The following is a 26,120-nucleotide window of genomic DNA, read 5'->3' on the forward strand; positions in this document are numbered from 1 at the left end:
CAAATAAAAAAGAATACTAAAAAGAAATAGAATAGAAATAGAATAGAAAAGAAAAGAATACTAGAAAGAGAAAGAACGTACAGTAACATTTATTGCAATGAAATCATGGAAATATTTGACCATTGTCATTAATTAGGATAACACAAAAAATTTATTTTGAAAGGCTGGTAAAGTGACACCTTGAAATTCTGTACTTATAGGAGGTTGTGCCCAATTCAGTATTCGCGGTGTTCTGGTGTTCAGGGAAAACTGGCGAGAAAGCTGGCGTCTCAAAACACTTGAACAGCGAATTTGCTTATTTTTGTGCCCGACAAATACATACAAAATATGTCAAAATATCCACCTTGGAAATTATGCTTGAAAAAACTGTCAGTTATTTCTTAAGCGAAAGTAAACAGTTAAGGAAAAAAATGAGATGTGTATTATATTATATTGGATGCGTTCATCGTCTCTTAAAGTGACCGCGCCTAATTTAGCTACTGGCTGCTGTAATGTTAATCTAAGAAAATTAAAGAAAATCACTCACTGCTCTTGACTGAATTACTTTGTAGTTTTAACAGTCAAACCAAAAATTATTCAGACACCAGATATAATTTTTATATATATAGCAAAACTATAATAATGTGAGAAATGTTGAAGGTGTCTGAATAAATGTAGGTTTGATTGTATAATTCATTTTTACATTGAAGACTATCCATTGCTATTTTACATTTAATTATTTTACCTTGTACCTTTGTTCTGTACCTTGACACCTACAAACTTGAAAAAAACGTAAACATTGTGTAAATAGCACAAATAAATAAAAATAAACAAACATACAAATTAAACAATTTCAAACATGGTCCACTGGTACAACCTTCACCGGGTCCAGGCTGAATCCAGCTACGGCCCTGCTCACGCCGGTTTCACACATACTCCATCTGCAGTGCGTATGCAGTCCGTGTGCGTTACGTATGTGGTGCAGCACGGACTCGATGTGCTTTCACACAGGACACGTTTGTAGTTGCTACTCGGTACGTAAACGATCGCTGCACTGCTGCAGACGCAACGCTCCTGGAAAGCAACTGGAATCCGTTAACATGGGTGTGTAAAAAAATAGGCAATGCATACGCACTGCAGACGGAGTATGTGTGAAACATGCGTAAGTAAGGTTGTTTGCACCTTGTGCAATGTGGAATTAGTTTACAGCTTTTTCAAGCACTTTGTGATGCATTTTGGAAACTGGAGATGAGCCCCTTTTCTAATGCACCACCTAGCTTGATGAACCCCTTCTCAAAGACTTACTGTTTGTCAATTTTATTTGGGTAACACACATATTCTGAATGCCTTCGGCAGAATTCGAATGAGCCATTTTAATCTAAAAAAATGTATCTATGCCCACCACTAATATATATATATATATAAATATATATATATATATATATATATATATATATATATATATATATATATATATATATATATATATATATATAAATACGTATGAAAGAAGAAAGTCATATACACCTAGAATGACTTCAAGGTAAGTAATTTATGGCCTAATTTTTATTTTTGGGAGAACTAAACCTTAAAGTGTAGCATGGGATTGTGGATTTGGAGTCCCATCTCTGTCTTTGGACACACAACTAACTGAACAAGATGTAGTCCTTTACACTTGAGATCTACCACTTTCAAAAAAATTCACGGTAAATTGGTAAATTAATAAATGTACAGTTAGCATGTAATGTTGAGAGACTCAAGTCTAATTGTATGAGATGGGGAGTCCAGCACTCCAGCACTCAACTCCAGCACTGGAATCGACTCCGAAATCGCTGGTGTCTTCACTGATTCTGAAATTCCTATAGTGCATGCATGGCAGATGAGTGCTGTATTATATCATCTTAATGATTAACGAAATTAAGGGAGGAAACTCAAGTATTGAGCGCTGTACACGCTCATACTTTTCATGTTCATACTTTTCAGTTGGCCAAGATTTCTGAAAATCCTTTCTTTGCATTGGTCTTAATTAATATTCTAATTTTCTGAGATACTGAATTTGGGATTTGGGATTTTCCTTGGTTGTCAGTTTTAATCATCAAAATTAAAATAAATAAACATTTGAAATATATCTGTATGTGTAATGAATGAATATAATATACAAGTTTCACTTTTTGAATGGAATTAGTGAAATAAATCAACTTTTTGATGATATTCTAATTATATGACCAGCACCTGTAAATAATGTGAGATTTTAGTGGAAATTTCCTTTTGATTTTTGTGTGTGTATGCTGTTGCTTTACAAAAAAAGGATTGTTAATAGAAATGTGTGTCTCCCTGTCTCTCTCGTGTTTGGTATCATCTCAGCTTTTTCGGCTTTATCAGGCCGTTTACATGACTCTACTTCTTAATCGGCCTCCCTGAAAATCATTGATGGTGGGGTCTTCCTACTTCGCGTTTACTCCCATTGAATTGCTAATGGCCTTTCCCCCTGCGCCATTCCTGCGCTATCTTTTTGGATGATCCCCCTCCTGCAAAATACAAAGTGAAGGAGTATGTCTTAGGAATGTTAAGGCTGTTTAGTGAAAACGAGTGCCTGTGGAGTAGGCTGATGGTTCATATATGACCTTGGAAAGATATCCCTAACACACAGAGGGAGCTTATCTGTTTTCCCTTTGTAAACCTCATGTGGAGGGTATTTGGGTTTTTTGCTTTGGTCTGTTTGGATATTCAAGACATTTGTAAACCATATGTGTTGTTGGAGTCAGTTGGGATGAGAAAAAATCAAGGGGATTTTATGTTTACAGTGCTTTCTGCTTTTTATCGAGTTCTTCACAGGAACTCTAAGAAGAAACAGTTAAACAACAACAACAAAAAATTGGATTGTGCTTCAGCTGAATATATATCTGTCTAGAGGGATTGTGGTGATGCATGTGTACATTATCTTAAAGGTCCCCTTCTTCATGATTCCATGTTTTAAACTTTAGTTAGTGTGTAATGTTGTTGTTAGAGTATAAATAATATCAGTAAAATTCTAAAGCTCAAAGTTCAATGCCAAGCGAGATATTTGATTTAACAGAATTCGCCTACAAAAAACGACCCGTTTGGACTACAGCCCTCTAGTTCCTGTAGTAATAACGTCACTAAAACAGTTTTTTTGACTAACCACTGCCCACATGAATTCACAAACAGGGGGCGTGGCCTTGTTGCGCTCCGACGGAGAAGAAGGAAGAGCTGTTTGTGTTTGTCGCCATGTCGTTGAAACGCTGTTTTTTCATCTCTGAGTCCAATCACCTTTGTTTGGGCTTCCCAGGAACGCTGTACTTTGAGATTAATGGTTACAATTGATGTTTAACTCGGTTCCCGAGTTAATTATGCACATGTAAAACTTGTGCAGCTCATTTTGCTGAGGACAGCTTGCTGAGGACAACTTTATCAATCTCAATCAATTATTCTTGAAAGATGGAGCAGTTCCCTCTTTGTCTGGAACACAACTGGTAAGAGTATTTTATTTAAGTTGGTGCGTTTAACAGTTTCTGTAACTTATTACACAAAGGGCAACGCTGTTTAGCTTTGTTAACTAGATGTTAGGGCTGTGCAAAAAAACAAATGCGGTTTTCATGCACATCTTGTCAGTAAAAACGCTCCTGTGACTATAAATACATCTCCAGCACGTGCGTTCTAGCCCAATCACGTTACCAGGAGGGCAGCCTGCTCTCAGCTGCTGTCGAATCACAACACAGGAACCGCTGGCCCAATCAGAACTCGTTAAGTATTTCTGAAGGAGAGGCTTCATAAAACAAGGAAGTCATCAGCCCGTTTTTGTGACAGTGAAAACAGCAGTATACAGATAGGTGAATTGTGTGAAAAATACTGTGTTTTTTTACATGTGAAACATGAACACATGTTATACTGCACATTGTAAACACAGTCAAAGCTTCAAAAAAGCTCGTAAAACGGGACCTTTAACAGGAAATACTATAAAACCTAACAATTGTCCATGTTGTGCATCTATTGTAGAAATTACCTATATCTTGGACCAGACCAGACATTTCTACAGTTGTCCTACACTTTACAGTTTCACACAAAATTATATTTAGAAAATATTTTGCTTTGATGTTATATAGCTTGAGGTCTTTTATTGCCTGGCTTAAATACAAGAAGAACTTGTCATAGTGGATGTTTGCTGAAACACAGCCAGCACTTCACCATCTGTGTAGTTCAGTTTTTTCAGTATAGTGCAAAGTCCTGACTTCATGTTGGTTTATCCTCTCCTCCACCTCTATTTATTTCTCCCTTCAGCGAGCATTACAGCTCGTCATGGTGCACCTTGAAGCCCTTGTGTTTTCATGCTGACTGTGGACCCGTTGAGCCAAAAAAATCTTAGCTAGATCCACTGTAAGAAAGCTAAAAATCTGATCTTAGATCAGTGTGAAGTTTTAACCTGCTTTTGTCATGGCATCTCATCTGTCCTGAGCATGATTAACTCTGACAGGAAATCAATACAACTCCTCCTGGACATGTATGGAGATAAGACTTCATAATCCTGATTTTGAGGCTTTGGCCCTGAGACCCTCTTCATTATTTTGGCCAGAGATGTCCTTTACTGATACAGTGTCTATTGTCTCAGCCTGTTTTCTGAGCCGGAACCACAGGGCAGGAAGAAAAATGTCACTCAAACCAACAGCTTTTCAGGTTTTATGTTTGTGCTTTTAAAGCTGTTGTTTGATTGACAGAAATACTGGTTGGTATTTTGGTAATTTAAAAAATTATCTATTTAAAAAAATTTAATAAATAGCTTACATTGAAATTCTATTATTTACACATCAGCATTACTTTGGTCATTTGCTATCTAACTTTCTGGATATATTAGCATTTTGTATGAAAACTCCATAGCCACTTGCCATTTGTTTTTAAAGTTCTATGTTTTAAGTATGACTTAAAAGAACCACCTGTCCTTTCTTGCATTTTGCAGTGGTGCACGTCTGTTTTTCATTGACTTTCATCTCAATTTTTATTTCAAGAGGGTTATGAGAGGTGAAAGCCTCATTTAGTAAACCTGAATTGAATTACAGACATGCTGCATGTCAGTGTGTACACAGGGAGATGGCAGTTAAATGGGAACTGTCTTTCTGATGAAGTGGGGGCAGTTGGGATGTTGAACCCTTGACTCACTGGCCCGTTCCATTTTGAAATGGTTTTCTACTGAAATATCACTGCATCAACCATTAGGTGAAATTACATTGTTTGTCATATTTTCCAACCTTCAAAGTGTTACATATGAAGGACTAAAAATGACAGAAGGAAAAATAAATAAGTAAGTAAATATGCAGAAATAATAGTGAAAATAAAAACATTTTGGTAATATAAATGGCTATTTCTTTATTTTTGCATGTATTTATTTATTTATTTATGTATTTATGCATTTCTATATGTATTTATGTATTTATAAATTTATTTATATATTTATGTATTTATTTATTTATATATTTATTTATTTCTACATTTATTTATTTCTGTATTTCCAAATTCCTTTCTGTATTTCTACATTCCTACATTTATTTATTTCTGTATTTCCACATTTCTAAATTTATTTTTCCCTGCGCCTGTATGCTAATTGAGAGGGGGTGCCAACATCAGTCTGAAGATGGATTGGTTAGAGCGATGTGATCGAATCTACTACTACTGCCTTGATTTCGCTGGTACAAGGAAGCCTACTCTGTAATGCTGCCAGTGTTGCCAATTTATAGACTTTGTCGCTAGATTTAGCGACTTATTTTGACAGACCTTATTTAGTCTCTGAGACTCTCCGGTGCACGAGCTCTCTCTCTCTCTCCCAGTGAGTGCACACGCCCCTCTCTCTGTGCATCTTTGTTCAGCAAGCAGAGAGGAGCAGCACTTTCAGTTAAAAAAATATTTTAAACTCTATTTTACATACAAGTATAGCCGGAATCACAGTACAACCAGTGTCTTAATCTTATGTTTTTTTATTTTTATTTTATTAGACAATGTTGTGAATAGGATTTTAGTGCAGAGATTAACATCTTTAAGAGCTGGTTATGTAGTCTTAATGGACCGCATTTCAGTCATTATATTATTAATTCCGTTGTCGAAAAACAGAAACATTAAAATATAATAATAAAAAACTTTTATTTAGAATTTTGGCTGCATTAAAATGCAGTACATGACCACAGAAAGGCCAGAAAATAGGCTTGTTTGAGATGCGCCTTGCCTCGCCTGAAATGGAGGCGAGAGTAGGTGACTGCAGTAAGGGGAGGGGTCAAAAAAGACCTTTAAAGTCGGACAATTCCTGAATCTCGCTGTTTTGTCACCTGCAAACATCAGCAATGCAGAAGATGGTATTCACATTTTTTATTGTAGGCGAAGTTGATGTAATCAAAATACCACTTTTTTTGTCATCATGTGCAGATCACGTCCATAGAATTTTTCCATACTATGCAAGTCAAAGCTGTTTTGTAGCAAACATTCTTCAGAATTTCTTGCCTTGTTTTAAGCCAGACCCTGACACAGATGAAACCACACAAAGATGAGGCATTTAGATATGTATGTGTGCATGTATATTTTTAATGGATTGTTTTATTAATTCACACAAACATAAAATAGAATAAAGTGAAAATTACAACAAGGACTAATTCTAATTAAGATAAAATAAACACATTATAAATAAAATAAAAACATGTCATAATTCATAACTTCACTAGGCATGTTTTGTTTTTGTTTAGTTCACATGCAAATATAAATAAATAAACTGTTAATCTAGAATAAAGAGAAAATGTATCAGTTGACATTCTCAGCCAATGAGCATGAAGCTGTGTCGTCAGTCAGTCGTTTCCCATCATGCTTTTGATCAGCGCAGTCGGTGGAAAGCAACTGCGCTGGACTGCTCAATCCGACACAGCCGCCTTGCCGTGCCAGAGTTTTTTGGCAGAAGTTGGCAACACTGAATGCTGCTTGAGATAATAGAAGCTGTTTTCAGTTTTATGTAGCCTGGATGGAGACTTTTGTTCAAGCAATTGCTAACCATTTATAGGTAGCCTGGTAGATGGAGCCTATTTTTTTCAAGATAATAAAAAATGTTTGCAGCATGGATAAAAAATGCTACTCCTATAAGCGTTTTGAGAGGAAAAAACGGCCTAAATCAGTAGCCTGTGTGTTGCATCTTATTATTAATAAATTATTATTATTTTATTATTTGATTTTTATTATTCAGAAATAATGTAGACTAAAACACCAGTAAACAAAGCAAAATATTTACAAACATTCCAAACACAATTAGGCTATTTTATTTCCCTTCTCTCCACAACAAATAAGCCAAAATGAATGAATTTAAAAGTGAAATTGAAGCCTACCTCTCTCATTCTGTACGAATCCAAATGTTTCCATATTCATGACGTATCTGGATGTTAAAATATTATTTATTATGTAAACTGTAGGCTTTGTTCTTCATTCGCATTTCCGACATTATAAAACATCATCCTTTACATAGGCCATAACAGCACAGTGATGTGGTGGTTACGCTGAATGACAGAGACTGCACTACGGACTATTTAAATTGAGCAGTGTAATTTTTTTTATGTTTCTTTAGCTATTTTATTTTGATAATGAACAGCCTGCGATGTCAAGTTAACAAAAATATGTTGTATGTGCGTGTGAGTCGCTGACGCGATTTGATGAACCTTTTGCAAAATAAAGAAAACGGCTTTCCTTTCAGTGAACTTCGGAGCGCGTTACAATGAGCGTTACAATGATACAAACTCAGCACAATTTGTTAATGATTTAGGTGAAATATATTTCATGTACAGGTTGCAGATACATTGGTGCATCCCTGACATATATGTGTGTGTATAAGTTATATATATATATATATATATATATATATTTTTTTTTTTTTTTTAAATTGTTTTCCCTAAATTTACACAATGAAGAATATTTCATCATTTTCATTTCTTTTTTAAAATAATTTTTATTATATATATATTTTTAATATATATATATATCAGTCTCTTATTTCTTCATTTATTTATTATATCTACATTCATTTATTGCCATTTTAGCATTTATTGGTGTCACAGGAATGATTTATACTTTTAAAATATATAAAAATAGAAAGCTGTTGTTATTTTACAGTATTACAATCACAAAAAAAAAAAAAAAAAAAAAAAAAAAAAAAAAAAAAGTCTCGGTAAGCATAATAAACTTATTTTAAAAACATTAAAATTTGTAATTATTCCAAACTTTTGACCGGTTTTGTAGCAATAAACAGAAATGTATGCCTATTTCAAATTTCCTAAAAGTGCTTCTAAATAGTTTGAAATTGATTCTTTGAAATATACCTTTTGAAATGTTTCACAAAAATGAATCAAACCTACTGCACCAACTTGAATGCCATTTTTAGCTACTGGAATTTAAAGATGCTATTAAAAATCTTAATGTTCTGAAACTTGAATCTAATCTAATGGGATGGGTTTAGACAGTGGCAATATTAGTGCTAATGTTGCTTAAATGTTGATTTGAAACAATCATGTAATATATTTAAGAAAGTGATTCTATTGCATGATGTCATTGTGTGCTCTGATGTGATACTCATACTGTAGGTGCTTTGGTGGCTGTCAGGTTTGCCCCTGGTGTTTGATGTGTCAATTAAAGTGTGCTGTTATCAGGACTGGTGGGACATACTGTGACTGGAATGGTTCAGGTCTGTGAAGCAGCATTGTGTGTGTGTGTGTTTGGTCTCCACAGGCCTCTGGCTCATATCCTTACGCCCCTGACAGACTCTGATGGGCTAGAACGAAGCCCGACCTCACAGGTCACTCAATCAACCTTCACCACAGGCCCCTCTGGCCTCACCTCTGAAGCCCCTTTCCACTTTACGTCTCTTTCACTATCTCTCCATTTCCTTTAGACTCTTTATACTTTCATATGGAAGCCTCTCAAGTCTCCCACCCACTGAGAACAAAGAGGTATCTCACATTCTGTCATGACCATTGGCCAAAACCTCTTTCTTCACCTGTGATGACATCAGCATGACCCTGCACTGCCCATCTCCCTTGTTCCTTATCCCCATATTCATCTTCACCAGTATCTAGACAGGATGCACAATGTAATTTATGTACAAAGCATTTTTTGTTGGTCCTGGAACTTTCTATCAAACAAATAGTTATAACCAGCTGTATTCTCACAAGACCTTACAACAAATCTTTAGAGTTTTTAATGAAATGTGCATGTTGAGAGTGTAGTAGCTCCACAAAGGTTTTAATGTAGTCAGAAAACATTGTTACAATATTGTTTATCTTAAATTGATAAACAATATTGACAACGCCATTGTTTACAATACAACCGGAGCATATATATATATATATATATATATATATATATATATATATATATATATATATATATATATATATATATATATATATATATATACGACTGGAGTGGGTGTGTGAGAGGAGGGGCGCTGGACGAGTCAGGGCTGGCGGCGTGTGATGGGGCACACCTGAAGGAAATGGAGCCTCATCACCGCCGCTGTTTAAAAGCCCAACGCGCCTCTCCTCGGGAGACCGGTCTATTCCACGTGCATGCATGCTGGTGTCCTCATGGGTCCAGGAAGGGTACGTTGAGGGACTCCAGCGCCACTGGAGACGTTAGCTGCCGGACCCACGATCCGGATGGGAACCGCACTCGTTTACACGGCCGACGGGACAGGATGCCGGGCTGTCCGTCCCCTGCCAGCGCCGCGGCCAAAGAGTGTGATTCGGCCGCTAGAGTAAGCCGCCACCCCTCGCGCCCCGAACAGAAGAGGGGAGCACGTGTGGCCACCGGACTCCGCCCCTTACCTGGACCCTTCCTCCAAGAACACTGCCCGATCCACACGAACCCTGCAGCACGACAAGGACACCAGATTCCCTGTTATTTTGGACACTCTTCCCCTTTGGTCACCTTTTATCCCGTTTTATTTGATTTTTGTTAATAAAAGCCTCTCCGAGGCCTAACGCCACGCCCACTGTGTCTGTCTTGTGCTCCTCCCTTGACTATATATATATATATATATATATATATATATATATATATATATATATATATATATATATATATATATATATATATATATATATATATATATAGTATGTATGTGTGTGTGTGTGTGTGTATGTATATGTGTATATATATATATATATATATATATATATATAGACACACACACACACACACACACACACACACACATACACACATCCAGGCGCTCCAACCATTTTTCAATCGTTAAAATGGCAAAAGTGGATTTTGACACGTCCTGCGTGAACCTGCGCAGTGCGCTTTACACTTTGCATTTAGATCTTGAAAATGGGGCCGTTGACTCAATCGCCTTAAAGAGTCGTCATAATTTCGAGTCTTTTGCCTGTTACCGGTATATCACCACATGCTCGCGAAATACGAACAGAGTCTGACCTGCCCACAAAAAACACTTTCGCTATTAGTGTGTTTTCAGGATGTTGACAAATTAAAGATTCGATCAGGAGCATGGTTGAAACATGAGGAGCCAAATTCCACAGAAAGGCTCAAGACACAGGATGTTGTAAATCAAATCCTAGCGCCACAAGTCTGAAGGAAGTCCACCAACTAAATGCTTCGAGCAGCTTTCAACATTAACATAAAATAAGCACACTGATCATAACAACTCAGGAAGGAGATTGTTAATTTTGGGGCAAATAATCAAGATAAATGGTCAAAGAGATGCACAACATGACCATCACTTGTAAATTCAACCTAAAGCACAATAACCATTCTGAAATTCCTTAGAAGAGCTTTTAACCTCTCTGGTCTTCATAGAACATATCCTTACTCCACAGGATGGCACATACATGGCCTTTCCATGTATATATGCACCTAAATGGGTTTAAAAATACTTATAAACAAATATCAGTCCATTGCTTAATTCCATATCATATATGTAACCCACACATTTGACTATCATGTTTTTAATCACTTATTGTGTGTCTTTTTTATTGACTATTGAATAGCTTATGGGTTCATATTCATGTTTAGTATGTATGTGTTTGAATCTTCTTGCTTGAAACGTTTTTGCCAATCAATTATTTGTCAAATGTATCATATTCTTGTTATAGGAATCATGTCCAAAATTATACTCTGCTAGAGTGGGAAAATTGGGACCACTTGATTGAAAAGATAAAATTTTATTTATTAATGGGGAGGAGAAATAAACAATGCCCCGAGGAAAGACAATATCTAATTGGTTATGACACCATTTGGGATGTGTCCCACAGCCCGGTTTAAATACTCAGGACACCATGAAATTTTGCCTTCTAGCTCTTTAGCTTTTTCATCATGGTTGTAGCCATGCTTTTTAGCTTTTGCTTTTTGTCATGCCTGCTTTAAGCTTTTTGCTTTTAGTCATCACTTTCAGCCATGCTTTTTCCCATTACTTTTTGCATTCCTTGAGCGCCGTTCCAGCATGCTTTGGCCTGCACACCCGCTACTACTTAGCCATGATGAGAAGAAATGCAACCTAGTCTCATCAAACTTTACTTCTATTCTTTTATTTTAGTTTCTTTTCTTTTTCGTTGAGAGTTTCGTGTTCTGAGTTACGTTTTGCCAAGCACCGTGTCTCCGAGTCCGACAACCAGCCCACGACTCTGCATCGTCAGCCAACACCAAACCAGTGGCTTCCCAAGACTTCACTTCAACGACTACTGAACTTCCAGCCAATAAGCAACCTTGGGAAACCCCCTTTTCGATGACAACAAAGGGAACCCCTTTACACAAGCAACTCAAGTAACTTACCTCCATATTCTGAGCTGAAGTGGTACATTTAATATAAAGTTTAACCTCATTGAGGAACTCAATGAATTGTTGTTCATGTCTGTGCAATTTCACGTACAGCTATAAACTTGGAATTTCACATTTTCATTCTCTTAAACTTATTATTTTCTTTCTGTCTTTCTGCAACTTGTCTGAATGTGTGTGTTTGTGTTAGATTAGTTTATGTCTTAGATTTATCCAGTAAAGCCTTACTTATATTGGAAAGATAAGATAAATATATAAATAAATGAAAATTAATAGTGTTTTCACTATATTTTGGAATTTAATATACATTGCAGAGTTTGTTATACGGCTTGTTCAGTAAATCACTGGCTGACTCAGTGATCATCCATAAAACAATGATTCTATCCAAATTTCCTATAAAATCTTCCCTATAAAATTCCAAACTTTTGTTTTTTTGCATCTCATTTTATACAGGTCTGCTTCTCTAATCTTGGCTTTTATCTTCGTTGGCTTCTAATTTTCTTAATTTGGGCTAACGAACTCTACAAACCACAACCTGTAAGCGTGGTTTCCCATACATTGATTTATTTGTGGCGGGCCGCCACATTATCAAAACTGTCCGCCACAAATAGATTTTTCAAAAAGCTTTGACTTTGTTGAATAAACATGAGAACTGCAAGTTTAAAAATCTAAAACCATTGTGGGTGTTTTTATATAACTGTGTTTCAGAAGAAAAACCGACTGTTTTCAGAAAATTTTCTATGTCATTTTCATTACATTTTGCAAGTAAAGCCTGATAAATTGGCATTTGTGAGCTCAGCACTGCTTTGCTTTCCGTTCAAGTGTTGCCAAATTCTTTCAATGGAAAGTAGCTTAAACCAGTTTCAAAAGTCACTAAATGTCGCTAGATGATGTAATACGCTAGTTACCATGTTTGTGACATAATTGCGTCGTATTGCCTTTTACTTTGTTGTATCTCTTTGTTCACAAACAGTATTTTTATTTAGCCAAATTCTCAATAAAACTGTTTTAATGTATTTTACTGTTTTCTGTTGTCAGACAACTGGATAAATATGAAATAATGACTGAAACGCGGCCCTTTAAAGACTACATATTGACTAGCTCTCCCTTCCAAGATTTTAATCTGCACAAAAATCCTAATTTGTAATTGAGCCGTTAACTGATTAAATCAAATAAACATAACATAAAAAAGACAGACAAATCCTGAGCTGTGATTTTGACTATATTTGCATGCAAAATTAGAGAAGCAATAAATAGCTTCTCTATAGCTTCTCGTTGAACAGAGCAGACACAGAGAAAGAGTTGTTTGCACGCTGGGAAAGCAAGATCTTGCACATGTGCAGCAGTAACAGTGAGTCATTCAGACTTGCTAAGGTTTGTCCAAGTAGTCGCTAGATTTGTCGCTAATTGCTTTTTTGGAAAAAGTTGTTGCGTGGGAAACACCATAAGTATTGATACGTTGTGTACGATTTCAATCGAGTGCTCAAAATGTCAGGTTTTTGTTCTGATACAGGGTGTCCGCGGGGTTTTAAAAAGTATTAAAAAGTGATAAATCAAAATGGTCAAATTTAAGGCCATTAAAAGTGTTAAATGTGGTCTCAGAGGTATTATTTTTTTCCAAATTAGGTATTATTTTTTCCAGACTATCAGGTGTCTTATTCAGATTGAAATTCTATCTGCGTTCGTGTTAGTTCGTTTATATGGGCTTTAGCATATCTGGGCACATAATCAAAGATCTTCCGTCTCCGTCTCATGCTGACGTCATATTCAGTGGTCGTTCGGCATCATCTCAGAACACTGCGCGCTCAACAGAAGTGGCTGGCTTACGTTTTATTTTAGACTTGCTTCAAAGCATATCTTCAATGACTGGACAACCATCGTCGTCTTCATGGACAAATGCAAGTTTTCTAATAGCTGGGTTAACGACCGGTAGTACCGAGGTCCCGTTCAAACCCGGTTCTTGACGCATACAACGCTATGATTTCCGCGAAGCAGAAAACGAGTACGGAATCTCAAAATCCAGTCATGTAAATGAAACTTACATTTTAATATGGACAGTCATGGAATTTGTGAAAGCATAAATTAATCAAATCAAATCTACATATGGACCAGTATCTGTAAATGTTAAGCCGCAAAAGTTGAAATATGAATCCGTGTTCTGCGCGTCTCTGTGTGAATTAATGAATGACAGAGACGTGCAGGTTTGTTTACTACATAGACTGAAGCGCATGACGCTTGCATTAATTTCAGCATCTGTTGTCTTCTCCTGTCAAAATAATCGAGTTAATTTAGAATTATTCATATTCATTTTCGAAAAAGCAGAAGACATACCGGTTTCTCCGGTAGTGGGCGGAGCTAATGGGCAAATAGAAATTTCAAAATGACAAATATGCATTCATTAGGCCTAAAAGAAAATTTTTACATAAGGGCATTGTGCTAGAAATATTACTATTATTTAGTAAAACGTATGTGATACTGCTACCACTGTTGCAAAAAAATAAAAAACTTTATTTAAAAAAAAAAAAAATCTCAATATTTCTCCCATGTTTTAATTTTAATAGCAAATCCCCTTTATTTACCAAACATAAAATGTTTAAATTTGATAAATTAAAAGACAAATTAAATTTGGGTGAAACTTGTTTACTGTTTTTCATAATTATATAACTTGTAGAAAAACTTTAAACACAATTCTAAATAAGTATAAAGAATGGCATTGGTTTTATTTTTAGTGCTAAAAAGTTATTTTTTTTTTATTAGCAAATTTTTGTGTTTTGCTTTGGTACCGAAATTGGTACAGAGAACCGTGGATTTTCACTGGTATCGGTACCGAATACTGAAATATTGGTACCGTGACAACACTAACAGGCAGGCTTATTGTTAGGTCTATCCATTTTCTCCATTGCACATTTTATGGTATTTGTTTTATTTTTATTTACTAAGTGAAATAAATGTGCAATATGCTGTCAACATCAGTCTCTAAATCTATTATTTTTTGTATGTTATATATGTCAAAATCTGTGTAAATAATAGAAAGGTCGCTGATTAACACTTGCAATTCAGTGTCGTGATGGTTTTAAAAAATATTCTGAAGGTAGTGAAAAAGGTATTAAAAAGTAGTAAATTTAACTTAAGGATTGCTGTATATACCCTGTGATATGTTATGTATACCTAGTGGAGCTTTAGGTTTCCATGTAAAGCACCATACTACTGTCTTACTGAAGTAGTCCTGATAATTCACTGTTAACCTGCTATTTACTAAGAATATGTTGATTGTTGTAGACTGACATTCTAATTATTTTAGCTATAATAGCTTTATAATATAATACAAAATTTTGCTCCACCGGCAAAATAGGGTATATATTATAGGGTTAATGCAGGAGAGACGAGCGAGTTAGTTAAGGCTGGTGCTCCTGTGACACGGCTATTCTGCATTCTGCATTTTGTAAGTGTTTTTGTATTTTATGTCATCATAAGAATAGATTGGCACACTATATTATTGTTTTATATAATGGTGCTTTATCAATGGTAGCTCTAGCGAACTTATTCATGGACACCTTTCTGTGCCAATCACAACAGGCTTGGCCAGCTGACCAACTAGAGCAAAGTAGGCTTATGAAAGGAAGAGGTTTGCAATGAACTTGCTAATCATTGGCAAATGACTCTTTTTATACTATTAAATGACAGTTTTTTTTCTGACCTTAGATGCATTTAAACCTGTTGTAGGGGACTCCAACACAATATTAGGACACTTTAAAATACCATATGACCTGATCTTTAACACGTTAGACTGCATAAACGCAATCAAGCTGTTAAAAAAGCAGTCAACCACCTCTTTAAATGTTTTTCTCTTCTTATGTCAGATATGTATGTATGTATGTATGTATATATGTACCAGGAGCACCTCAAAAAACCACAACAAATTCCTTGTGTGTTTGCGCACACCTGGTGAATAAAGCTAATTTTGATTTGTGATTCTGATTCTAAAAAGCTTTGTTGTTGAAAGCCATTTCCTTGAATACACTTGAGGACATTCAGTGTTTGCATTCATACCCTGCCATAGGTAGCATACCCAAAACCGAATGAGAAATAACAAGTAACTTTAAAAGGCAATGTTGTAATTGTTCCTTTCTCCTACCATTCACTGTACTTGCTAAACCAGGACTAATAATCTTTAAAAATTGTTCCTCTACAGAGAAGAGACATATTTTAATCCTAGCTCTTTGCCTTAGTTTGAAAGATCTTTCAAATGCCAATATCAGATTATGCTTCTTATCATTCTCTCACCAAATGAACACCGTTCTCCTGCAGGCAAACTGTGGTAGATGAGCTGACAAAGAAGAGTTTATTACATTTTTACACGTTTGAACTTCTGAAAATAATTTTCATACATTCTGCAGGTAACTGTCGATCTCTTTTGTGCTGCTCTGTAACTGGCATCATTCAAGCTTCGCTGGAGAAACAAGGAGAACTGGGGGGAACCCACTTAATATTCACACGGCATTCATGGTGAATTCAAATGAATGAGTTAGAAAGACTGAGGGTTTGTGAGCATGTTGGAGGGAGAGAGTGTGTGGGAAGGTGAGAAAACGTATGAGAGAGGGCAAGCAAGAAAAGAAAAAACTCTGTAAAATTGACGATTGGGATTGGCACAATGGTTGTCACTTAAAGTTTCATCTCTTCTTAAGACTGCACTGCTGTAGAACACTCCAGGTGAAAAAAAAAATGGCGAATGGATGCCTTAAAAATGCAAATACAGCTGCCCTTGAAATCACATTATATTGAACTGTTTCTGGGAATAATTAGTTTTTGGTAGGCATCTTACTGGGAAAAAACATATACCAGTCATATACCAGTTTACGGTGGTCAAGAAGATGGATCATGGTTACTGGGTTGTTGCTAGTACAAAATGGTATACATAATGGACCTTGGACTTACAAAGTAATAGTTTATCTATGGATAGCTGGAAATTTGGTATAGTTCACCCAAAAATGAAAATGTTATGTTTATCTGCTTAACCCCAGGGTATCCAATATGTAGGTGACTTTGTTTCTTCAGTTGAACACAAACAAAGAATTTTAACTCAAACCATTGCAGTCTGTCAGTCATATAATGGAAGTGAACGGGAATCACGATTTTGAGAGTCAAAAAAACAAACAAAACCAAATTAAACCCTGCAGCTCGTGACGATACATTGATGTGTAAAGGCACAAAACAATCGGTCTGTGCAAGAAACTGAACACTGATTCAGATCTGATCTGATTTACTGCAATGTCTGAAATGTCCTGAGTGGGTTCTCAGTAGCCAGCACGTGACGCATCTTCTTGCATTATGGCGGATCACTGACCATTGGCCCTCCTAATTGAGATTGTAAATAGAGTGTCAATGGAGTGACGCTCTCAGAACAGTTCAGACATTACAGTGAATCGGAGGCAAAAAAATATATATGAATACTGTTCAGTTTCTTGCACAGACCGATCATTTTGTGTCTTTACACATCAGTGCATTGACAAGAACCGCAGGTTTTAAAATTATCATTATTTTTTTTTTACTCTCAAAGCTGTGATTACCATTTACTTCCATTATATGACTGACAGACTGCAACGGTTTGAGTTAAAAATCTTTGTTTGTGTTCTGCTGAAGAAGCAAAGTCACCTACATCTTGGATACCCTGGGGTTAAGCAGATAAACATAACCCTTTCATTTGACTATTTGTTCATTAAAAGTGCTAATTTAAAAGTGCTGTTTTGCCAGATAAATTGCTACCTGTCCTGACTTCTGTAACGGCAGTCAAATTAGAACTAGACATTTTAGCATGCAGCTGCTGAGACTAGTAGGATGTATAGTCGTGGCCAAAAGTTTTGAGAATTACATAAATATTGGAAATTGGAAAAGTTGCTGCTTAAGTTTTTATAATAGCAATTTGCATATACTGAATATGAAGAGTGATCAGATGAATTGCATAGTCCTTCTTTGCCATGAAAATGAACTTAATCCCAAAAAAACCTTTCCACTGCATTTCATTGCTGTCATTAAAGGACCTGCTGAGATCATTTCAGTAATCATCTTGTTAACTCAGGTGAGAATGTTGACGAACGCAAGGTTGGAGATCATAATGTCAGGCTGATTGGGTTATAATGGCAGACTTGACATGTTAAAAGGAGGGTGATGCTTGAAATCATTGTTCTTCCATTGTTAACCATGGTGACCTGCAAAGAAACGCGTGCAGCCATCATTGCGTTGCATAAAAATGGCTTCACTGACAAGGATATTGTGGCTACTAAGATTGCACCTAAATCAACAATTTATAGGTTCATCAAGAACTTCAAGGAAAGAGGTTCAATTCTAGTAAAGAAGGCTTCAGGGCATCCAAGAAAGTCCAGCAAGCGCCAGGATTGTCTCCTAAAGAGGATTCAGCTGTGGGATCGGAGTGCCACCATTGCAGAGCTTGCTCAGGAATGGCAGCAGGCAGGTGTGAGCGCATCTGCACGCACAGTGAAGCAAAGACTTTTGGAAGATGGCCTGGTGTAAAGAAGGGCAGCAAAGAAGCCACTTCTCTCCAAAAAAAAAAAAAAAAAACATCAGGGAAAGATTGATCTTCTGCAGAAAGTATAGTGAATGGACTGCTGAGGACTGGGGCAAAGTAATATTCTCCGATGAAGCCCCTTTCTGATTGTTTGGGGCATCTGGAAAAAGGCTTGTCCGGAGAAGAAAAGGTGAGCGCTACCATCAGTCCTATGTCATTCCAACAGTAAAGCATCCTGACACCATTCATGTGTGGGGTTGCTTCTCATCCAAGGGAGTGGGCTCACTCACAATTCTGTCCAAAAACACAGCCATGAATAAAGAATGGTACCAAAACACCCTCCAACAGCAACTTCTTCCAACAATCCAACAGCAGTTTGGTGAAGAACAATGCATTTTCCAGCACGATGGAGCACCATGCCATAAGGCAAAAGTGATAACTAAGTGGCTCGTTACCAGAATGTTTAAATTTTGGGTCCATGGCCTGGAAACTCCCCAGATCTTAATCCCATTGAGAACTTGTGGTCAATCCTCAAGAGGCAGGTGGACAAACAAAAAACCCACTAATTCTGACAAACTCCAAGAAGTGATTATGAAAGAATAGGTTGCTATCAGTCAGGATTTGGCCCAGAAGCATGCCCAGTCGAATTGCAGAGGTCCTGAAAAAGAAGGGCCAACACTGCAAATACTGACTCTTTGCATAAATGTCATGTAATTGTCGATAAAAGCCTTTGAAACTTATGAAGTGCTTGTAATTATATTTCAGTACATCACAGAAACAACTGAAACAAGGATCTAAAAGCAGTTTAGCAGCAAACTATTTGAAAACTAATATTTATGTAATTCTCAAAACTTTTGGACACGACTGTACAAAACAACATATTTTCAATAGTGAATGGTTAGGGAAAATTGTTTTGACAAATAGTCTTAAAGGACAAGTTCACCAGTTTTCAATCAGCTTTGTATTGTTACAGAGTCAGATGCAGGGGTGTCACTAGATTCACAGAGGTGTCAAGTAACGAAGTACAAATGCTGCTTGACCTTATTTAAGTAGAAATTTTCAGTATCTACACTTTACTGGAGTAATTATTTTACAGCCGACTTTTGTTTGTGGTTGGATGAGAAGTATAAACATATACCATTCCGACACCCTATTGGTTTGTACGCGATCCATCGCACCTGCACGTAACACAAATCACATCACACTACAGCAAGTTGTTGGGTTCGATTAGCAAAAAATATATTTCCTAAAAGTTATTATTCCTCATCTACTGGCTCATTTATCAAATGGGTTCTTTCTCTTCTTCCTCCGCAAATTAAGCTACTGTAGGTAGTGCGGTAGTGAGACATTTGAATAAATTAGCATTCGCGATTTGACAATATTGTGATAAGTATGCTATACTAACTTTGTAACTCGTTACCCCCCCCCCCCCAACACTGGACATAGCAGACATATACAGGAAGGTATCAATCAAGAAGGTATAAAGATTAGGAGTTATTTTATTTTTGGATTAATCACTTGGATTAATCATTAATTTTGACAGCACTAATGTTTTTTTGTAAATAGACAACCATAGAAGGGTAATTGTTACTAAGTCCACACCAATTTTCTTGTCCATTGCCCTCACAGATTCCTGCAGCTAAGCTTGGATGTACATTTACATTCCATTAAAACAGTGGTTCCCAACCTTTTGCAATTCGCGGGTCACACAACCAAACACATATGTTTGCAAGACCCACTGCAAAAAAAAATAATAACTGACCCCGCTATTATTGGGTTTTCCTTAACCATTCACCATTCAACATATTTCCAAAAGAAAACCAATTAGAGCTTTATCAAAAAGTTGTAACGTCTCTAGAACAGACATAGAGTGCATTTTCTCAAGGCACTTGCCATTGGCAGTTTGGCAAATAGTACATTTCTGACTGAGGAAACCCCTTCTACCTTTTGCTGGTTTACCTGACCCTTATCTGATATGTTTCTTAGGGGGCGGTCGCACAGGTTGCAGTCTTGTTTTCAAAAACTTTTGCATGCATTTGCCAAAAGTCTATAGAACTCATTGCATAAGACACTGAGAGAAAAAAAAAAAAAAAAATTTGTGAAAGGCGACAAAATGGCCAAAAACATTGTCTGCAGGTTTAAAATTGAGAATCTGATAGAAAAGGTTTTATTGTTCAAGCATGTTTATGTTTGAAGGGAAGGAAAAGTCTTCCTGTCAGCTATAGCTCATCACAATAATGAAGGAATTGCTTGCAAACTAGCTGTTACAGGATGCCCCCTCTACCCTTGAGCTCTCATTGTGCGGTCCTTCCATTTTATTTCTGCCCATTTCACCCTGCCCATGAATGCCAAGCCGTCTGACCTATACTCCTGACTTATCTACAGCTCCAGTTGAAAGACAAATAGGGACTCGATACCACTCAACATCAGCTCGCTTACACCATTGATTGAATGTGGACGCACACAGGATGCCAGCTGCATTGTTTAGTGCTGGCAAAACAATGCACAGCAGGATTTCCTGTCTCTTCTTTCCCTGCAAGCGGTCACTCCTGGTGCCACAGAGAGTGCCTGTTATGGGGGGAATGAATCGCCGGCCCTCATGGGATTTTACACTGAATCTAAGCTGCTGGCCTTCACCCCCTACCTATCTACTCCTCTCTCTCGCCCCTCCTGCATTCCCTATCTCTCTTGCTCTTCTTTAAAACACACATTCACAAGCTCTCTCTTTCACATGCTCACATCCTCTCTTCTCTTCAGACACGTACATGCTTGCACATTGTCCTGAAGTTCAAAGAGAGCGAAACCATGTCATGTCAGCTGACTGACCCCCTCCAATCGGATAAGTTCTGATGTAAGTCTTTAGCAGCTGCTCAGATCAGATGGATCGTGCCTGTAGAATCGCGGGAGCACTAGAGGAGGCAGTGAGGTGCAGTATGGCAAAGTAGCAGTGAGACACACACAGCGAGAGAGTGCAAATGAAAGACTATGCGCTCTGCCTCTCTGGCATGGATGAGTCCAGCATTCTGAGGAGACGCGGGCTACAGGTAGGGAATATAGAGTGATGTGGGGCGTGGGTGTTTGCCGCTTCATTGTTTTGTAGCTTTTATGTGAACACTTGGATGTGGGATGAATTACAAAATAGAGTCTGTGTCTTTTGAATGCTGAAACATCCAAATACTGCACTGAAAGACTGAAATTGTGGGAGTTTTGTCACTGAAAAGACTGCAAAGAGCAAATATAGGTAATGGTTTCTGTCTCTTTGCACATAGTTTATACCTTCGGAACTTGTCAGTTTCTTTTTAAATAAGATCAGCAACTTATTTAAAAACTGATAGAACACTCACAAAAAAAAAAGATTTTTAAAGGAAGCTGTCTTTATTAGACTTAAGTTCTTGTCAGTTGTAATAAAACAATGAAGTTTCTGACAGAAAACTTTATAGTGAGATATTTGACAGCTTTTTAGTTCTTTTTTAGTTCTGCTTTTCTTTTTGCATTCACTGTTGTACGCAATTGCCACTAATGAATTCCAAACCAATATGACTTTCTGCTGCAGAAAAAAAAGAAAATTAAAAATGTAGGTTAAAAAAAAAACGAAACCAACAACAACAAAACACATTCTCAGAATATGATCTTTTGTGTTCCACACATGGAAAAAAAATTCACACAGGTTTGGAAAAACATGAGGGCTAATACATAATGATGGAACTTCCTTTTTTGTATGATCTATCCCTTCAAGACATTGTATTTGAAGTATCTGCTGTGTGAGTTTAGAGGGGTAATTAGTCATCCATCCATTGGCGGTTAATCTCTTTGTGAAATGGTGACATTTAAAGAGACTCTTATAGTCTTTTCATTGTTTAGACATGGTAAAGGACACTTGTTTCTAAGCTCTGTGTTTTGTGGACCTCCACAGCTGGCGATTAAAACAAAAAAGATTGTTTGCCCTAAGGACAAGATTCAGTGTTCTGCAGTATGATTTCATGTGGGACACAGTGTTTTCATTTGTCAGTCAAATGCATGTCAGTGCACGGTTTCACACTCTGTGTTGCTTCAGGCTATGAGATCATAAATCAGAGACTGGGGGGGATTGGTATATTTTATATGGAATCTTTTATGTTAGGAAACTTCCTGAATTGAGTTAATGTTGTAATTGTCACTACAGCAGAGAAAGGGAATGTGTTACATGGCTAAATTTAGACAGGTTGATGTCGTTGAGAAGGTTGAGTCAATTAGCTGCTTTATGTCAATTACACCAAGGTTGCTGCAGCATGCAGGGCAATTGTTCTGAGACCCACTAAACACACAGCGTCACTTCTAATTGTGTTTGGGAGAGCTTTCAGTTGAGTATAATTATGTTGGAGTTTAAATCCAAAGACTTGTTCACACACCTTGATTGCATATTCGCCATTAATACTTTGAATTATAGCAGTGCTTTTCTGTGATTCAGAGAATTCCTAAAATGATAATCTGTATTTGTCCAACAATAGAGCAACAGATCAACCACCCCTCCCCCCGCCCCCAGTTAGATAATTCACCCATTCTTTCATTTTTTTCTTCACTCATTGTATTTTTTAATTCATTTGTTCATTCTTGAAGTAATTGATTCACTCATTCTTGTATTTTTTACATTCATTTGTTCATTCTTTTAATTTTTATTCCATTCACTCATTTTTTTACATCTGTTCATTATTGTGTTTTATTTAATTTGCTCATACTTGTATATTTTATTTATTCATACTTGTATTTTATAAATTCATTTGTCATTCTTGTGTTTTAAATCTTTCACTAATTCTTGTTTTTTTAACATTAATTCGTTCATTCTTCTCATTCTTGTATTGTTTGCTATTGTTTACTCATTTATTTATTCATCAATTTGAATTTCTTATGTCTTTTATTCTGACATCATTCTAGAGATGAAACAATATAAAATTTCTCATGACAGTTATTAGTGACCAAAATTATCACAGTATCACAATTATCACATATGTGATGTTCAAATAAAGCTTTGAAAAAGTTTCATAAAATGGTAGACCTCACATTTCAGCCTTTAAATAAAGAAAAGGGTTAAATGTAAGGGTTATAAGTCTTTGTGTAAGCAAAATGTACCTATCGGGGATCTTTTTTTTTTTTTGCTGTATAATTTTGTTTGTCAATTGGTCATGTTACAACATGAAATGTAACAGTCTCTGTTTAAACAACATGCCATATAAAAATATCTTTCACTTTCCAAAGCATTGATAGAATTTTCTCACTATCGCCCAAATGTTCTGCCTTTTATGACATTAGATTCAGTAATGCAATTCAAAAAGACTAAAACATATTGTTTCGCAAATAAACATGGGTCTTCCAGGCTGTATCCTGTAAGATCAGCTGGTTCCACTGAGGATATTGTTGTTAGCAGAACATATTGAAATGGGCGGTAGATACTGGCAGGTAATTAGAATGAATAGACAGTAGTGGTGCTATATTAGCTTTGTAATTACAGATGCAGTGAATTTGCGCATTCAGAGGTCTCATGGGGTCATCTCCCTGCATTTGTTTAGTTGCATTAAGCTTCGTTTCACGTTTGACTTGATCTAATAAAAAAACACACACACAAAAAAAAACATGTAATTGCTTTTTTTTATTTTTTTGCATTGAAGAAATTTTTTTGGTAGTTTTGAGGAAAATTGATTTTTTAAGTAATATGTGTTTAAGGTCTAAGCAATTAAAATATCTGTATGGAAAAATCACTTAATATCCTGTATCGTTAATATACACTTAATACGTTTTTAATGTAATGTTTGTTTTGTGAATGACTTGCTGCCATATTTGATTTATGTGTACAGTGAGCAATCTTAGTCACATTCACAAAGGGTGACAGAGACAAGAGTGCTCTGTTTTGCATGATATATGACAATGTATCAGAATTCAATAAGTGTGATTGATAATGTCTAATCAGAGATGTTTGTGCCCATATCGGCACATCAATCAATTCTCATTTTTCACACTATTAATGTGCATGGTTCACACGTTAACTGTCTGGCTTTTTATATTAATGCACTGAACACTATTCTGTACATTAATTATGAATTCTGGAGAATATAACTTTTTTTATATGTGTGTAATGTGTGGACAAATAGAAGTAAAGCAACGGCCCTGTGGTGCTTTCAGAAAATTGCTTTTTATATAATGTAATTTTGGTTTGTTATTATTTGTTAATAAAAACTAAGCATATTTCTCATCTTTGTCACCCTTTGTGAATGTGACTAAGATTACTTACTGTATGTGTAACAAATTTTACAAATACTTTACAGAGAGAGTTTAAGATACACTCACCTAAAGGATTATTAGTAACACAATACTAATACTGTGTTTGACCCCCTTTCGCATTCAGAACTGCCTTAATTCCACATGGCATTGATTCAACAAGGTGCTGAAAGCATTCTTTAGAATTGTTGGCCATATTGATAGGATAGCATCTTGCACTTGATGGAGATTTGTGGGATGCACATCCAGGGCACGAAGCTCCCGTTCCACTACATCCCAAAGATGCTCTATTGGGTTGAGATCTGGTGACTGTGGGAGCCATCTTAGTACAGTGAACTCATTGGCATGTTCAAGAAACCAATTTGAAATGATTCGAGCTTTGTGACATGGTCCATTATCCTGCTGGAGTAGCCTGATGGATGATGGATCCATTTTCTCATTCTGTTTACGTCAAATTCTGACTCTACCATCTGAATGTCTCAACCGAAATCGAGGCTCATCAGACCAGGCAACATTTTTAAAGTCTTCAACTGTCCAATTTTGGTGAGCTTGTGCAAATTGTAGCCTCTTTTTCCTATTTGCAGTGGAGATGAGTGGTACCCGGTGGGTTCTTCTGCTGTTGTAGCCCATCCGCCTCAAGGTTGTGCGTGTTTTGGCTTCACAAATGCTTTGCTGCATACCTCGGTTGTAACGAGTGGATATTTCAAAGTTGCTCTTCTATCAACTTGAATCAGTCGGCCCATTCTCCTCTGACCTGTAGCATCAACAAGGCATTTTCGCCCACAGGATTGCCACATACTGGATGTTTTTCCCTTTTCACACCATTCTTTGTAAACCCTAGAAATGGTTGTGCGTGAAAATCCCAGTGTGGAGGCGGAGGCGTGGTTTAGCGAAGTCTGCAGCCCGAGAGAGAATTGGGAGACGAACGGTGAGTGAGCGGGCTGAACGGAAATAATCAACACCTGTCTCTTGTTTCAGTAATTGGCGTGGCGAGAGTATTTAACGCCAGGAGAAACAGGAGTAGAACGAGAGAGACCCGCTGCTGACGAGAGTGAACGCCAAAACTGTGCATACCGGACTGAGTTTTCTGTCTATGGTGCGAGAGGCACCGTCTTTGTTTTATGTTTTGTTTAATTAAAGTCGTCAGCAGTAAAGCAGACCCCTCTTCCTCTTCCTTCCCCGTTTTCGGCACCAGTGTAAATGAGGATGAGGAAGAGGACGAGGGGTCGGCTTTACTGCAGATGACTTTAATTAAACAAAACATAAAACAAAGACGGTGATACAAATGAACAATGAACAAATACTCTCTCCACGCCAATTACTGAAACAAGAGACAGGTGTGGATTATTTCCGTTCAGCCCGCTCACTCACCGTTCGTCTCCCAATTCTCTCTCCGGCTGCAGACTTCGCTAAACCACGCCTCCGCCTCCACACCCAGTAACTGAGCAGATTATGAAATACTCAGACCGGCGCGACTGGCACCAACAACCATGCCACGCTCAAAATTGCTTAAATCACCTTTCTTTCCCATTCTGACATTCAGTTT

The 26,120-nt window shown here is 36.9% G+C and overlaps 1 protein-coding gene across 7 annotated transcripts in view; it reads left to right on the plus strand.

Moving 5' to 3' along the window:
• The window catches only part of LOC113049847 (microtubule-associated serine/threonine-protein kinase 4), a 146,975-nt gene that overhangs the window by 58,072 nt on the left and 62,783 nt on the right, over positions 1-26,120 (plus strand). The window contains exon 1 of one of the 7 annotated variants that reach the window (XM_026212529.1): positions 20,096-21,369. The exons of the other annotated variants lie outside the window; for them this stretch is intronic. Coding sequence (XP_026068314.1) covers positions 21,301-21,369 — 69 coding nt within the window. The 5' untranslated portion in view covers positions 20,096-21,300. Of the gene's footprint in view, positions 1-20,095; positions 21,370-26,120 lie in introns of those variants that run through there. 7 annotated transcript variants of the gene reach the window in all.

Source organism: Carassius auratus, chromosome 30 (assembly GCF_003368295.1).
Source record: "Carassius auratus strain Wakin chromosome 30, ASM336829v1, whole genome shotgun sequence".
NCBI lineage: Eukaryota > Metazoa > Chordata > Actinopteri > Cypriniformes > Cyprinidae > Carassius > Carassius auratus.